An 18208-nucleotide genomic window follows, 5' to 3' on the forward strand; every position below is an offset into this window, starting at 1 on the left:
ATTAAGGTATTACATATGTGTCCTTATCCCCCCATTACCCTCCTACCCCACCCCCCACTCATGCCCTCACCCCCCTGTTGTCTGTGTCCATTGGTTAGGCTTATATGCATGCATACAAGTCCTTTGGTTGATCTCTCCCCTTTCCCCCCACCCTCACCTACCGTCCCTCTAAGGTTTGACGGTCTGATCGATGTTTCTCTGTTTCTGGATCTGTTTTTGTTCATCAGTTTATGTTGTTCATAATATTCCACAAATGAGTGAGATCATGTGTGCCTGGGAAACCCCAGAGAGCATGAGTCCAGAGAGTTCAAGCTAGGATAAACTAAGGACTGTACATCTGCTTTGCCCCTGATTGATATCAGAGCGATATCACCAAACAGGTGTCTCCTTGCCCATTGCTAGGGGGTGAGCCAATTCCTTTATATATACCATATATATATATATATATATATATATATATATATATATATATATACACACACACACACACACACACACACACACACACACGTATATACATATGTGCATGAACGTTGCTCTATCTGTATCTCTATCTCTATCTCTATTTCTTTCACTTTCTCTATCTCCGTCTCTGTCTCTATCTCTATCTACCTCCTATTGATTCTGTTTCTCTGGAAAACCCTGTTCTCCAGTTGGTCTCAGTCATGGCTGTTTTGTCTCCTTGTGTCCCCTCAGAGCGCTTGCTCCAAGGCTTGACCATAGGAGATGGAAACAAGTATGTGCTGTTGCACTGACCTCTGCTTAGGGGCAAGAATTACCAAGTGGGATGGGATCTCAGTTTTTTCATTTGTTTCCTGACATTATATGATTTCCTTAAGTTCTCTGAGCCCCCATAACCTCATCCATGAAAATGAGCCCGTGCTGCCCTCTCACAGGGGTAGTTGTGAGGATTTAATGAGATCACAACTCTAAAGCCTGGCACAGAGTAGGCCCTCAGGAGTGGCTGTACCTGATTCATTATGTAGTGGTTGAACAATGCAATTACAGAAAGAGTTTTAGACAATTACATTTAGTAGCATACATTATAAAGTAAGTTAGGGCTGGTTTTAGGGGTTAAGATGTTTAAAATGCAGTGAAGTATGAGATATTGAAGTAATAACAATCTTGAGGAATTACAGATATAACAATTTAGTGCACACTTCACTCCAATAACGTTGTTCAATAGGTAAGACATTTTGTGTGGAAAAATGGGCTGGTTCTTGCAACTAAATGAGAACATTAAACCATCACATTCCCCTCTCCCCCCTTTTATATTCTAAATGATCTTTTACTGAATGGCTCCTAATCTTCACAGATTTCATATAATCTTCCCAGACCCTGGATATGAAACCTAGGCCTCTGTTAGATCTTTAGCCTACCAACACATGTATTGGGTGACTTGGGAATTGTCTATCTGGGGAACTCTGGGTCCCATGTGGATTCTCACCCCAGCCTGTGAGTGTGGAGGTTCAGAATCAAAATGCCTTTGCTGGGGACATATGAGGTGCTGGTCACCACAGAGTCAGCTCTGACTCAGGGTCTCATTTTATCTTCTCCCCAACAACCCTGAGGGATGGTACTACCTCCATTTTATAGAGGAGAGAGAACAGAGGTCTGGGAAAAATTGAAAGACTCAGCTAGGACACCCTGTTTACACAGTTGCTTACCTAGTGACAGCACTATGACATTTAGCACAGTATGCCCCGCACCCAACTTCAGGGTCTGTCTTAGAGCAAGCTTTGGGTGATTGGCTTTATCCAGATGGCTTGTGTAGAGACAATTGAAAATCCCACTTTTGTAAGATTGCACAACCCCCAGTGCTCAATTCTTCCTAGTTCTGCTCCTGGCCCAGATGCCAGCACCCAATGATAATGGCACACGGTTCATCCCAGGCTTCCAACAAGTGAGTATTTATGAATAGAAAGAGACAGGAGGAAAGAAAGAAAAAGTAGGAATGATGGATAAATGGATGGAGGAAAAGGAGGGAGGAAGGGAAGGAAAGCAATGTTCCACCCTCACTAAAAGCACCTACCAAGCAGTTGAGGATTAATGACTCGGTCATCTTTTCCTCAAGAGTGTTTCCACCCAATTAAAACAGTACAATGTAACCCTCATTTTCTGTGAATCTTTGCATATGTGAGTCACACACATGGAATTTGTATTTAAAACTCTCTAATTGGTACCTTTAGCAAGAGATATACATTGCCTCTAATTAAGTGATGGCAAATGTCACCCTATGATTTGGGAGGCATGCTCTTTTTCTCTTTGGGTAATGTAAGAGTACCTGCTCATTGGAATCAAAGTGCTGCTAATTGCTTCAGGCATTACAGGTGCCGGCAAGGCAAAGGTGTGCTCAGCTCACGTATCAATGTGCTGGTCACTGTATTGGGACCTGTGAACATCATCACACCTAGGATACTGCCTTTCCCTCAAGAGGGCTCACAGTTCCATGGGAGAGAGGGACAGGGAAGCAGCTAATAGCAATGAGAGCAGGCAGTACAGGGTGGGTGTGCAGAGGATCACAAGTGGAGGAGGTGGGGCTGGAGATGACTCTGGAAGGAATTAGAGGAGAGGAATAGATGTCACCATGAAGGCAAAGGCATGGGTAAATGAGGGAGTTGAAGTCTTTTGGTGGCTTCACCTAATCTTGTGGTTGAGGGCAGAGAGTTGCTGATGGATCCCAGGCAGGGGAGTGTAGGATCAGCTTTGCCTTTAGTAGGCTTACCACTCACCTACACAGGCCACTCCCACTCTCACTCTGAAGTAGGGAATAGAATGACTTTTTAAAAATGCTATTATAATTATAGTAGTTAGGAATCACTTTATAGCAAGAACGGACACCCACTCAAACTAGTACGCATTTTTGTAACCGGTGGTTGTGAGAAGAACTAGTGAAAGGCTTCCCTTGGCAACTTCAGACACCCATGGCAGGCTGACACGTCCATGCAGGGTGAGCAGGCCTGGATTGGAAAGCAGGAGTGGGAGCCTCCAGTTCTCCAGCAGCTGCTGGGGTGCTTCTCTTCTCTCTGCGTGTTGGCTCTCAGATTCTCTGTGTCCTGGAAGATTAGCTTCCTCTGATTTTCATGGCTTCTCAGCTTCCCCTAAACCTTGACTGATAATTGCATGAATGACAGTCACAACTCCTTCTGAACTTTTTTTCTCATGTGCCCGTCGCCAAGCAAATTATAATTTCTGGGTCTCTTAAATGAAAATTTAAATCTCTAATCAACTGGCCCAGCCTACTCTACCCATCAGTTTCTTCATGAGTTAGATGTCCACAGTGGTCTACATAGCTCTACCAGGGGATCAGGTTAGACGGGGGAGTTGGGCATGACGGGATAGGGACCAGCCTAATGTCTAGAATGACCTATTTACTAGGGTGTAGTTAACCTCACTAGAGCATTTTGCAGTCAGTACAGCATGTTTTTTACTCACAGTTTACTTTACCCAGCGAGAAATATTGGAGTTCTGCGGATCAAGGAGCTAGCAATGGCCAGAGGGTCAACTCCAGGATGAAAGTAGAAAGATTCAAAGGGTAAACCATCAGCCACTTGGCCCTGATGCTTGCATTGAGTATTAATGCACCTTTTCAGAGGTGGGAGCAAAGAGAAGAGAGCCAAGGTGTGCTCCCAAGAATGCGTCTGTGCTTTAGTTAAGGGCACGTTGGGTGGGAGATCTACTAGTAATTTCTCCATAAGTGGAGCAGAAATAGCACACTGGTGTTTCTTCTATGTGAGCACACAGATTTTCTAGATACTGAAACATCACAGAGAAAAAGACAAGACAGAGTCAAAAAGCGGTGTTAAGGGGGCATGGTATGACAGAGCTCAGGCTCAAGAAGAGTTGTAGCAAAGAGGGATATTATCTTGTGAAGAATGGAAGAACTCAGTTCTGAAGTTATATCTAAATGGAGCAAAGCATGAACTGATTGGTTTCAATCTCTTGGAACAAAAAGGGAAAACATTTGTCAGGGGAGGGAACTGATTAAGTAAGAAATAACAGCTAAGCCACAGGATCAACACCCATTGCTTCTCTCTGGAAAGGAGATGGTTCTTGAGTATTCCATGAAGGTTTGGAAGTGTCTCTGGGTGATTCCATGCTTGCCAGTGAACCCTGGGTGATGTAGATGCTACCTGTCTGTCCAGCCTCTTGGCTGGCTTTGCCCCTCAGACTTTGTTCTCCAGCCAAATGGATCTGTTCACATTTCCCCCCACGGTGAACCAGGTGCTTTTCCTATTGGGCCTGTGCCTATGCATGTTCCTCTGTCTGGGATCCTCCACATCCTTCATCCTGGCTTAATTCCTATTGCTCATGACTTAGAATCTACTTTTCCAGGAAGTAATTCTGGATTACCATCTGAGTTGGTGCTTTTCCTCTCTTTTCTCATAGCACTCTGCTTTTTCTCTTCTTATTGACCTTCTACCATAGGTTATGATTATATGATTTCCTTATCATGGATCCCTCTCTAGTCTGAGAGTCCCTTGAGAATGAGGACTTTATTCTTGCCCCATATTAATTGAGGCATAATTCACACATAATAAAATTTTGAAATGTCAGATTGATAAGTTTGACAAAGGCAGACAAGTGTACCCATCACCACAATCAAGATGCAGGACAACAACAACAAAAAGATACAGGACAGTTCCAGCATCTTAGAAAGTTCCCTTGTGCCCACTTACAAGCATACCCTGCCCCCAGACCCTAGCAACTACTGATCCGTTATCTGTCCTTATCCTTTGGCATTTTTTAGAATGTCATATGAATGTCATCAAACAGCATGTAGTCTTTTGTATCTGACTTCTTTCACTTCATTTCACCAGCAAAATGCTTTGGGTATTCATCCACTTTGTTGTGTGAATCAATAGGTGATTTATTTTGATTACTGAATGTGTGTCCATTATAGGGACATACTGAAATTTGTTTATCCTTTCACTAGTTGATGACCATTTTAGTTTCCAGCTTGGCACTATTTTGAATAAAGATTCTATAAACATTTACATACAAGTCTTGTTGTGTAATTCATGTTTTCAGTTCTCTTGGATAGATTCTAGGAAGGGAATTGCTGAGTCATTTTACAAGAAATTGCTAAACTGTTTTCCAAAGTGCTAAAACATTTTCCAAAATGTCTTCTTTTACATTCTTACCAGCAAACGGACCAGTTGCTTCACATTGTCATCAGAACTTGGGATTGCCAGTCTTATTTTAACCATTCAGCGGAGGGTGCTGGTATCCCATTGTAGGTTTGCATATCTTTGAAGACGATTAATGTTGAGCATCTATTCATGTTCTTATTTGCTGTTCATATATTTACTTTGGTGACAGGTCTGCTCTCTTTTTTTTGCCATTTTTTAACAGATTATTTGTCTTATTATTGAGCTGCAAGAGTTCTTTATATGTATGGGTAAAAATCCTTTATGAGTTATGTTTTGCAAATATTTTCTTCCATTCTGTGGTTTTAAAAATATTTTCTAAGTGTGATTTTCAAAAATTAGATATTTATGGGTCAATTTTATCTTGTATGGTTCATGCTTATTTTGCCCCTTTAAATCTTTGCCTAACCCAAGGTGTTAAGATTTTATCCTATGCTTTCTTTTATCATTTAACTCCTGTGTTTAGGACCAAAATCCATGTAGAGATGATTTCTGTATATGATTGTGCAGTAGGATTGAAAAAAGTAATTTTGGATATGGTTCTAATTTTTCCAGCAGCATTTAATGGCAAGACCATCCTTTTCCTCCATTGAATTATCTTGGAAACTTTGTCAGAAATTAATTGGCCATTATGTATGTGTATCTGTTTCTTCACTCTGTATTCCTTCTTTTCATTATATGTCCATCTTCATGTCAATAGCAAACTCTCTTCATTAGGGTATCATTATAATAACTCTTAAAATCAGGTAGTGTAAGACTTCCAACTTTGCTCTTCAGTTAGTGTTTTTGGAACAACTGTTGGACCAGTAAGAAGGAAAAGTAATGCTTGCAAAATACTTGGCTCAGCCATCTATGATATCTTCATAGTCAAGATAATGTAAATTTAAGCTATTGGTTTTGCAATCCTGAGGATTTGATTTATAGAGAAACCAAAACATGATTTAATTTTTGTTACATGTCAAAATGCAAATGTTTATCGACCTTGACAAAGCAAAAGTTGAGATAGACCTGAAGGAAGTTATAAAGTGGGAAAGAGCCCTGGCCGAATTGCTTAATTGATTGGAGTGTCATCTCATACACCAAAAGGTTATGGGTTTTAGTCCCAGTCAGGGCACATATGTAGATTGCAGGTTCCATCCCAGGTCAGGGCATGTACAGGAGGCAGCCAATCGATATTTCTTCCCGCCCCCCCCCCACTTTCTTCTCTCTTTAAAATCAATAAAAACATATCCTCAGTGAGGATAAAAAACATGTATGTCCTTATGTGAGGATTTAAAAATATATATAAATAAAGTGGGAAAGACATGAGAACAATTTAGGGATGTTAACATTCATATTTTCCAAAATGGGAACATTTAAACCCTTCTGAGCCTCAGTTCCTATCTGCAAAATGAGATACTAATAAAGTTGTTGTGAGGATTAATGAATGTATGTAAAATATCTAATATATGATAGGTATTCAAATAGCTGTAGTAGTGATAGGAGAAAAGAGAGGCAGGCTGTAGATAGAAGGAAAGAAACCTATTCCCACTAAGAGGGAGCCGAACCTCAACTTTAAGGTCTATAATCACCTCTCCTGCAGACACTGTCACCGCCCAGAGAGCAGGTTGGTGGGTCTGAGTAATGGAACATCAGAGTGTGTGCCCAGCCCATCTGAGTGACATGACAACCCTGTGAGTGGTGTTATATTCCCCAGTGGTGAGAGAGTAAAAAGTCTTTGTGGCCAACTGGTTTGCAAAGGACCAGCCCTGAACTGGCTAAGTCGTGGCTGAAACCCAGCAACTGTGACTGGATTCTGTGGTCTACCACTGAGCCAAGTGGCACAATGAGTCTGAAACACTATATGAGCTCCTGGCATATTCTCTGGCCATATTTCTAATGAATAGGCCCGTAGCTTTAATGAAAGGGCGAAAAAAAGATTATTTCTCTCAACAGCTGCAAATTATTTACATTGCATTTGTGGTGATAGCTAATAAAAGAGCAAAGGAGTATGGGGACAGCCCAGGTGGCTGTAATTATTTTGGGTCCATAACGAAGCACTGGATTAAAGACCAACAAGTGAGCATGGATGAGTATGCGGCCCCTTTCAGACCTGCCCTAGACAGAGCTGCTGTCTGCCCTGGGAATGATTCAATCAGCGGAAATGGACACCAGGGGACATGACCTGAGAATAGCAAGGCATATGTCCCTGCCCCACTAAACTACCGCTGGGTTAGTTCATAAATGCTGTGGAATAGGTGAGAAGGAGCAAAAAGGTGGCTCAGGTTGATGCACAGGAGCCACTGCAGTAAAGCTGTTCTCAAATCTAGAAGCTCTTGCTTTGCCCTGTTTACTGAAAAATATGTAATAAAACATTACATATATATATATTAAAGTGGGTGTTATATATTAGAATGTGTATAACATATAATATGAATGTGTGTGTGTGTGTGTGCATGCGTGCTTTTTGGATATGGAGTATGGAAGAGTTTTTGATTTTCTCAACTATTAGTTATTAATGCTGTGGTCATCTTGGAAAGTCACACCTGTGGAAGCAGTGTCTTCATTGCTTTATAATAATCACATCTACCTCTCGAGCTGTTGTGTGGAGCATTATGTATGTGATGACACTTTTAAACTGTGAAGCAGGGGGTGAGGCTTGGCATCAGGATCCTATCCATTTGATTATTCTAGAGCTCTGCTAACCTGTTGTTTTGTTTCTAAAGCACCTACTCTGCACCTGAGGTTACGTGGGGAATAAAAGGTCAAACCGAGGCACTCACAGTTGAGTAAACAGATTAATATTTTAGAAAGGCCACTCAGCATGCCAGTGTGGAGGGTGAATTAGGGTGGGGCAAGACTTCTTACTGGAAGACCAGTCATGGCTGCTATCTGGATAGGAGACAGTGGGGCCAGGACCAAATCAAGGTGATGGAATTGGCAGAAATGGAACATTCATCAGTTAGATTCTCACACAGGAATATTACACCAATAAGGGCACGTCTCATTGTAATTCTGGACCCTTCATTAGTCACTGTTGAATGTACGTATCTTGTATTCATTTTCTAGGGCTGCCTTCACAAAGTGCCACAGACTAGATGGCTGAGAAAAACGGAAATGTACTGTCTCACAGTTCTAGAGGCCAGAAGTCGCAAACCAGGTGGTCAGCAGGGTCCTACTTGCTCGGCACGCTCTCTCCTGGCTGCTGGTGGCTTCTTGACTTGTGACAGCACAACTCCAGGCTTCCCATGGCGCTCTCCCCGTGCCCATGTCTGTCTCTGTGTTGAAATTTTCCCTTTTTATAAGGACACCAGTCATTTTAGATTGGGTCCCGCCCTAATGGCCTCATTGTAACTTGATTACCTCCATAAAGACCCTATTTCCAAACAAGTCATAGTTCAAGGTACTGGGGGTTAGGACCCCAACCTATGTTTTTGGGGACACAATTCAACCAGTAATGTATATTTGATACATATTTTAAATGTATTAATTGTTCACTAGGTAATATATCATTTATCTAGTCAAATTATTGGAGAGAAACTTGAATTGTTGGCTAATTTAGACTATTTAGATAACACGGTCTTTAAATGATCAGGAAATAGTTAAATGTTTGTTATATCTTTACAGATATGTTGGTACTTATACGTACATGTATGTATATGAAATGCAGTACCAGTTTCTAATTGTGGGTCACATTAGGCTGAAGTCAGAAATAAGTTTAGAAATCCTAGCACACAGCCATAATCTCCTAGTCTGTTGATTGATCATGGACTTCAACTCTGAAACATCTATTAATAGATGGTAGTTTTTGAGAATGAAAGCTTTTAATCAATTTTGGACAATATCTATCCTGGGCACCCAGAAATAGAAATAATGGGGTGTGTAAGGTAAACGGTCCATGACCTTTTACAGCCACAAACTGTGTTTGCGTCTCGGTGCTGGCCTCACTTTCTGTGTGCCTGGAGCAAACTGTCACACCTCTCTCTTTACTTCTCTGGAGCATCCTTGGCTATAAAATGAGACTTAACAGGCTCTATGGTGGTTAATGAGAGCCTAGGACTGGATACATGTACAATATTAATATTATTATTATGGATTAGTTATTCAAATGATGATCTTCAATGTCAATCTTCCCCCCCCCCCCCCCCCCCGTAGTCAACAAGCACAAGCCATGGATCGAGACATCGTATCATGGAGTCATTACTGAGAACAACGATACAGTCATTTTGGACCCACCACTGGTAGCCCTGGACAAAGACGCACCAGTTCCTTTCGCAGGTAAGGTGACGGCTTAGCCTGGCTGGGCTGGGCTCGCTGTGGAGATGAGCTGGGGACCCTCATAAGGCCCAGGCGCCAGCTTTATAGCTGCTGTCACTATGCTGTGCGTCTTACAGGTCAGCCTGCGATTCCAAAGCTGTCCGCCTCTTCTGATTTCTGGTGTGGATTCTGTATCTCCATATGGTTTTTGTCCTTGGTGTCACGTCCCACGCAAGATGCTTATGGCTTCTTCTTCTGAGGGCTGGTATATTGCTGAAGTGGTCCCTGGAAGTTGGAAAAGTTGGGCCAGTAAGTTCCGTAGGGAAATCATCTCTAGAAAGATGACCTACAGACACAAGAAACTGAGTGACCACTGTCCCCACTACCCACATATCCTAGACAGGTGAAAACTTGTAGCTTGGTAGATTGGCAAGAGGAAAGGGAACGAAAACAGGCCAGGAAATATTTGCTAAAGGTAGGACAGAGCTGTGCCCTTGAGCTTCAAAGTGGGTGTTGCGTCTGGAGGAGGAACCCAAAGGCAGTGCCATTTCGCAGTGGGCAGCTTGTGGACAGAGAGCCTTCTCATTGTCTTCAAGACTACGACGACTTCCTCTCTGGCCTGCAAAGTCCAGGTCCCAGGTGGGGTGTGTGAAGAGTACGGCCATGTCTCATGTTTCCATAGATTTTTGGCAAAGAGAAGGGGATGGGTGATGGCAGGGGGCGGAGAGACTGAACAAAGAATTCCTGAAGATGCCTGCATCATGAGTAATATTGTTAACATTTTATAACTGTCAGGAGATAGACAGGAAATTTAATGAAGGTTTTCAAGATTTCTAGAAGATTGCTTTATGATAGATGGGTGCCGGGCTGAGGTTTTCACCATGATGAAGTCTATTTTTTCTGACAGTTTGTCTGCTACATTATGAGCTCCTTGGGCAGAAAAAAAAAATTGGTTCTTTTGCACTTTGAAGAGATAAGCTTTGTGAAGGGCCTTTTTTCATTACAGAATATTATAAAGTGAGGAGCGAGGGGTGGGTTAAATGGGGCAAATTCAGCCTTATGTGAAGACAAACCCATAGGCATTCTTGCAGAGCACGGGGGAGATGCTCTGGGCTCTCAGAAGAAGGCTTTATCTTGATTTTATGTTGAATGATAACCACCGCGGCCACCTGACTGTGACTTCCGTGGTGTGTGGAGTTGGGACATTTCCATTCATCCTCCCGCCATCCTGAGTCTCAGCTCCACCAGATTCCACTGGGAAGTATAAATCCCTCACTGTCTTTTCCACAAACGACGAGGTGTCTCCCCCACCTCTTTGCCAGCCTGGGACTATTCCAACTCATCTCTTTCTTGGACATAACTAAACGGTATTGGGGTTAATCAGCAATTCTTAACAATCCCCGGAAATGAGATTTTAAAACAAACACTAGCAAAAAACGTTTGGGTTATGAACATGTTGGGTTTGGCATACACTGTTGTGCTTAAAAAAAATCAGACATAACCTTTAGCGATTGGGAGATTGAGCATAAAAAAAGGAGGATTCTGGTTTATGTTGATGGATCAGGTCAGAATGCAGAGCCCAGTTGCGATTTCCCTCTCCAGACACGCCATGGGCTCCTGGCTCCCTCCGCCTCTCTGCTACCCCAGAGCCCATGTGCAGAGCTCCTTCCACCCAGCAGGCCCTCTCAGTCACCTTCCCATCCCATTGTGTGATCCCGATTTAAAACACAGCAGAGAAAACCAGTGATACTTTAAATGGTGAGCAAATGGATGCTGTTAAGCCACATTAGTGTAGTGAGGCTAGCCCTTTAAGGGATGATGGGGTGTCTGATTGTTATGTCTGCCCTCAGTGTAGCCCTGTTTCATTATTTAGTGAACTAGGAAATGAAAGTGGTTGAAAACCTGTTCTGCAGTCCAATGATATGCTTTCTAATGTACAGACCAAGATGGGGGGTGGGGTGGGGTGGAGGAGAACCATTTCAAGCAAATCTGATCTTTGAACGTTTGGATTTACAAAAGATCACTTACCTTCTTTGGAGGTGGGCCTCAAGGACAATTATCAATTTTACCTGAAGCGTCACCAAAGGCTTTCCTTAAATCATAAACCTACAAATGCCATTAAACTTGAATTTGTATTCTAACCATCGTATGTGCCCATGGGTTTGCAGGCACATCTTGAAATGAAGGTTTACTTCTAAACCAAGCCCTGACTTGTTATTTTCATCTGAAGGCAATTTCTATATTACCCCTGATAGTTGCCGCTGTATTAAAAAAAAAAAATTCTTGCTTAATGCATCAAAATATAATCTTCCAAGCTCTTAAGAGCAAAAAATAAAGATGCTTTTTAAAATGGTCAAAGCTATTTTTCTCCATGTTATTTATGATTAGCTCTAAGGCAGAACATAGGCACTAGCCATCCATCTATGCTGTAAGCGTTTATTTTAAAACATTTATCTTAAAAAGAAAATACAGATTTATTTCAGATCCCTATCATTCTCATAAAATTGAAAAATTCATATCTGCCAGCTCCATCACTCCTTGAAGTCAACTGCAGCCTCTAGTCCCCCCTTATCAACTGCTCTTGTATTCTGTCCCTTTCCACCCCTTTCCCACCGGTCTGGATTTCCAATTTAGCCTGTGAAGTAAGCTAGAAGCTTTGGGGGCGATGGTTCCATTTGTATTATTTTTGTTTGTTTGTTTGTTTTTCTTGTGATTTCCACTTCTCCCTTAAAAAATTTTAAAGAAAATTTTCTATGTAAAGTGTCATTTGTTTAAATAAAAAGCATGATTCCATTTTGTATATAAATGCAGGGATTTAAAATAATTTTTATTGTATAGCTCCTGATTTTGACAATAATAAATGTTCATTGTAGGAAATGTGAAAAATATAGCAAAGCACCAAGAAAAGTATGAAAAATGTTTTCTTATCCCTAGAGCCTCTGTTAACATTTTAGTGTATTCCCTTCCACTCATTTTTCTACTTTTTTCTACTTTATAGTCAATATTATAACTTATTTTTCCCACTAAAAAAAACCAAAAATATACCATTTTATTAAATACTGTTCTGCAACTGATTAAGTGGATAAATGCCTTCCTATTCAATTAATAGTCTATAGTTTAAAATTCTTTTCTTCAACTTGAGATATAATCAACATATAACATTGTGTAAGTTTAAAGTATGCAATGTATTGATTTGATAAGCATATATACTGTAAAATGATTAAACCATAGCCTTACCTAACACATCCATCACCTCACATAATTGCCACTATGTGTATGTGTTTGTGTAGTGAGAACATTGAAGTTCTTCTCTCTTAGCAATTTTCAAGTATCTAACTCAGTGTTGTTAACTATAGTAATCATGCTATGCATTAGATTCCCCAAACTTAGTCATCTTATAACTGAAAGTTTTACCCCTTAGATCAACATCGCCCTATGTCCCCTACCCTCCTGGTCACCACTATTTTACTTTTTGTGTCTGTGAGTTTGGCTTTCAAAGCTGATTCCACTTGTAAGTGAATCCACATATAAGTGATAACATGTATGTGATATAAATGATTCCACATAATAGTGATACCACATATAAGTGATGCCATATAAAAGAACCTACATATAAGGGACACCATGCAGTATTTGTCTACCTCTGTAGCTTATTTCACTGAGCATAATATCCTCAATGTGGTCCATCTATATTGTAGCAAATGGCAGGATTTTCTTCTTTCTCGTGCCTGAATAGAATTCCATTGCATTCACATATATGCCGTTATCCTTCCATCTGTTGGCAGGCACTTAGGCTGTTTTCATATCTTGGCTATTGGGAATAATGCTGCAGTGAACATGGGAGCATTGATATCTGTTTGCTATCCTGATTTTATATACCCACAAGTGGGATTTCTGGATCCTGTGGTAGTTCTATCTTTAATTTTTTTAGGAACCTCCATACTATTTTCTTTAGTGGCTATACAGTTTACATTCCCAATAATGGTACACAAGCAAGTGATTTAGTGACAATATAATGGAATCACCAATTACAGAAGCCTCACCGTATTCATCTGTAAAATAATATAAGCTTTCCAGGGTTGCTGTCTTGATTAAATTTAAAGACTGTCTTTTATGCATGTTGTAGTGATTCAAGATGTAGAAGTTTAATAAAGTTTAGTTTTCTTTTCCAGATCCTGCTCTCTGCCTGTCTCATAGATAAGACATCTGACTCACAGGGAGACCCCGACACTTGCTCAGTATCCCAGAGCAGGCTAGCTGTGGGGCTGCGCCTCTCCACCTGCTCTGAGTCCCTTTTCCTATTCATATATATTACCTTTTGTACCTGCCCCACCTGATTAGTAGAGGCACCAACTCTTAATCAATGAGACTTCCCTCAGACCTCGGTTAAGTCCATTAGACCTGATTCAATTCTCAACCCAGTATCTGAGCCCAGTGGACATGACCTTCTAAAAGAATCAAATACAGAAAAATCCTTGAGTAATAATGAAAAGTCTATCCACTGCATGGCAAAAAAAAAAAAAAAATGATAATGAAAGCAAATTGGGTACATTTTGAACTTATTAATTTCTACATGAGCCCCACAGAGGCCTGTTAGGAAATTGTGGAGACTGTAAAATTGGAAGGAAATTAGACTGCTGCTCAGAGAAAATAGAACTATCCATTTGTCCACTTTGGGTCGGTCTGGACTTGTCTTTTGTAAGGACAGGGCTGCAGAGAATGAAACGCATCATTGGCTGGCTTTTCGGGCTGGGCCCAGGAAATTGCCTGGGACATGGTTTGGCCTGGTTTGATTGGCTGGTTGCAGCAGGAGGTGCTCTTTTCTGCATGATTAACTCCATCTGTCCTTGTTCTGCACATTTTTCTGCCCCTGTCTTGGGACCTGTCCAGGGCCCTTGTTTGTGTGCTTTGGGCCCCACAGGTGCCTGATGGCAGACCATCCCTGAGGGCTTGCAGCACCATGGTTTCTCATGGTGAGAAGGGAATGCTGGTTGTGAACAGCTGGTTGACCAGATGCCCATGGTTTTACATTTAGGCTCTGCCACTGACTGGCTGTATGGTCCCAGATCCGTTACTGAACTCCTATGCAGGTCAGTTTCCTCATATTTCAGTGGGGAGTAAACACAGTGCGTCCTCCCAGGTTAATATGTGGGTTAAATAAGATAAGAATGCAAAGTGCCAAAAGCACTTTCTGGAAGCCAGTAGATGGCCAATACATCATAATTCTGATAGTCTTCACAATGATAATGGGATAATCAGAGGAATCATAGTTCTTATTATCAGCAATAAGCCACATGTGCTTTATTCATTTCAAATTGATTATAGTGATATGATTATAATCTGCAATAATGACATTAAGGAAAGGAGAAAAGTAACTTTGGAGTTCCGTCTAAAGGCTTGATACAGTCTCCCGCTGGCTTGATACAGTCACCATCAAGCTATGTTGCCTAAATTGCTGGGCTGTGTGGCCATGTGGTGACAATCAGTTAAGTAAAGTAGGAGAAACTGGTTTGTGAATTGTGCAGAACTCTATAAATATTATTTGGAAATAAAATTTCCTTACATTCTACCTATAATTTTCCCTGTGGAATAATCGATTAGTTACAAGGTATACTTTTAGATTACTGTGAACCATATGCCCTTTTATTAATGAACATACACACGTACACACATATACACACAGAGAGACACACATATGTGTGCCAGCTGCTGCACACACAATATTGCATCCGAGTCTCACACCAACCCTGTGAAACAGGCAGGCCAGTTATTGTGATTCTGTTTTGCAAATGAGAATATTGAGACTTAGAGAGAAATTAAGTGACTGTTCAAGATTTTCTAGCTGAGAATGGATCAGCTCTGTCCCTCAGTTCCAGACCCTCCATCTCCAAATCCTGCCTTCTTTCTCCCTTGCCAATTGCCCAGTGTGTGTGAGACATAGCTCATTGGCATTAGAAGATTTATATGTACCTGGACATAGAATTAAAGAAGGGTGGATCCCATTTTAAGTTCCTTTTTAAGTTCTTTTCCAATCTTTCTGATTATTCAAGGAGAAAGGTGCAGTGTGGGATGGTCCAGAAGTCTTCAACACCTCTTAAAATTTGCTAATCTCTCTTATTGACAAAAAAGCAAGCTCAATCTCATAACATTCCATACAGTGTCGAGCTAGAGTTTTAATATTCTGCTGTATTTTATTTAGGGTACTTTCTACTTGAGGCAAGTATTGCTGGCATTTCAGTTGTTCTCTTTTAAATAAATTCATTTGAGATTTTTTTAAACCCCCATTTAGAGACTAATGTAAGGGAATAAGTGTTTAGGTAGTTTATGGCAGTGGCAAAAACCATAAAAGAGGTCTGTGACTGAGTTCCATGTGGGAGACAATAGAATAACCACATCTGGGCCTCACTCCCCCATCCAGCAATCTCAGGACCACCAGACTGGACCCAGCCTTCTTCTGTCTGGCCTGCCCGTGGCTCTCTGAGTGCCACTCCTGGCAGCAGAAGAGCCATCTCTATCAGCCTCACAGCAAATGTGTCTTGCTTTGTGTTGGGGATCATTCTGAGGACCAGAGGCAGGGTGCTCCCTGGTATCCCACGCTGCTCTCTGCGCATTCACTGGGCCTCAGAGGCCACGCCATAGCAGGGCCTGCAGAGAATCAGGTTCAGACCTCTCTGGAATCTGCAGTCTGGGCACTGTCTTGGACCTTTCACTCCTCCACATTTTTGAGCTTTTTTTTTTTTTTAGAATCAAGAATAAACAGAAAGCAGGAAGACATGGCCGAGTGTCTGTTCATTCATGTACATGTGAAAATTACTAAGAAGAATGCAGGATAAAACAAAATCAACCCTCACTCCTAAGACCCTGCTAGATATTTTTTCTGTTCATATATAGATCATAGTTTCTTATTAATTTGGATCATAGTATATATGGTTCAGAGTCTTTGTGTTTTCACTTCCACAGATATCTTCCAAGCTGACTAGAACATACTCAAAAATATTACTAAAGTGTAGGCATAATTATACATCATATAGTTGTATCACGGTTTATTTAACCATTTCACTACTTTTGTATATTTATATTGTTTACAATATTTTTCCATTTTTAGAAATCACACTGCCATAGGCAACTTTGTTCGAGATATCTTTCTTATACAAATATGGGAGTCGGTATTTTATGTTTATGATTTAATTCAAAGATAGTGAGTAAACAAATGTGTTCTATTTTCAGTGACAAATTAGATTGTGTTGTTGAATGTTTTTGTTGATATGATCTGTGATTGCCCAATTTTTGAGCAGATGGTGGGGTTCAGATTAGACAGGGAAGTGAGAACTAGACTCAGCGCCCACACCTGTCTGCAGCCTGTGGTGGAGCCCTCAGTCCCGGCTCTGCAGGCTTCAGGCCTCCAGCCCTATGACGAATTCTCCCCCTCACTATAGTGACTGTGACCTAAGGGTTTCCAGCTATAGGCAAGATGCGATTTGAGAACTCATCAAAGTAATACAGAAGTTGCTTTAAAGCTGAACAATACGGCAAACTGCGGCTTGCGAGCCACATGCGGCTCTTTGGCCCCTTGAATGTGGCTCTTCCACAAAATACCATGGCCTGAGCGAGTCTATTTTGAAGAAGTGGCGTTAGAAGAAGTTTAAGTTTAAACAATTTGGCTCTCAAAAGAAATTTCAATCGTTGTACTGTTGATATTTGGCTCTGTTGACTAATGAGTTTGCCGACCACTGCTATAGCCAATTTGGCTCAGGGGATAGGGTGTCTCCCCCACAGACTGAAAGGTCCCAGGTTTGATTCTGGTCAAGGGCATGTACCTCAATTGCAGGCTCAACCCCCAGCCCTGGTCCGGGCATGTGTGGGAAGCAACTAATCTATGTGTCTCTTTCACATCGACGTTTCTCTTTCTCTGTCTCTTCTCCTCCCTTCCACTTTTTCTAAGAATTGATGGAAAAATATCTTCGGGTGAGGATTACCCAAAAAAACAAAAAAGCTCAAAAATGTTGAGGGGTGAGGGCACAACAACCAGTAAATAAGTCAGAAGACCTGGTCAAGTTGATGCTTGTCATCTTTGGGGAGGGTGACAATGAAAGTTCCCAATTTTAGTCTCTAGGATCAGCAAGGCTTTTTGGACCACACGTTTGGTCCTGATTCTGCTGGTGCTGCAGGGCCTGCCAGGCAGACTTGGAGAAAGAAAGACCTGACATATCCATAACTCTGGATTTAGAGTATTAGTTTGGCTTAATTCCTTGGTTGTCTTCTGCCAGCTTGGCAGCTGCCAGCCTTGACAGTGAATGTATGGTGTTAGGGGCGTATTTGGGGCTCTTTCTTGGTTACCCCAGCACGGGCATTGCATTCACTCCACTGTTTCCCTTTCACATTGTGTACTCCTTCCTCTGTGTGCTGATGGCCAAGCAGGTCAGGAGGCAGATCTCAGCCCCGTTTAGGTGGACAGAGGTCATTCATAAATTCTGGGCTCCAGGAGCCTGGGACACAAAACCCTTGCCTTGCTGAGAAGAGAACAAAGCCTTTCTCCAGCCATGGAGATGGTAGGTGGCTACTTTCTAGGGTGGAGCTACACTGCTGGAAGGAGAATAGGGAGCTTCCCAGGTTTTTGGTCTTGGCCTGGAATTTTTTCTCACAACTGTAACAAACCCTTCCAAATCTTTCTTCTCATAAATGACCCTCTTTCCTGGCTCTCAGAGTTCCTGAAGCTGTCTGTCTGTGTCGGCCTTTTGTTGTTGTTGATTTTAATTTCTCTCATGTTGAAGGTCATGTGTATTTTTGCTGCAAGGCAGCTTAGCCTTGGTCAGTTTAGGATG

At 41.6% G+C, this 18208-nt stretch overlaps 1 protein-coding gene across 2 annotated transcripts in view; it reads left to right on the forward strand.

Moving 5' to 3' along the window:
- The window catches only part of CLSTN2 (calsyntenin 2), a gene marked incomplete at both ends in the record, with an annotated part of 541803 nt that overhangs the window by 207324 nt on the left and 316271 nt on the right, over positions 1-18208 (forward strand). For both annotated transcript variants that reach the window (XM_079795724.1, XM_079795725.1), the window contains one exon: positions 9285-9407. In XM_079795724.1, coding sequence (XP_079651850.1) covers positions 9285-9407 — 123 coding nt within the window. The remainder of the gene's footprint in view (positions 1-9284; positions 9408-18208) is intronic.

This window comes from Cnephaeus nilssonii, assembly GCF_951640355.1.
Source record: "Cnephaeus nilssonii genome assembly, chromosome: 17".
Taxonomy (NCBI): domain Eukaryota; kingdom Metazoa; phylum Chordata; class Mammalia; order Chiroptera; family Vespertilionidae; genus Cnephaeus; species Cnephaeus nilssonii.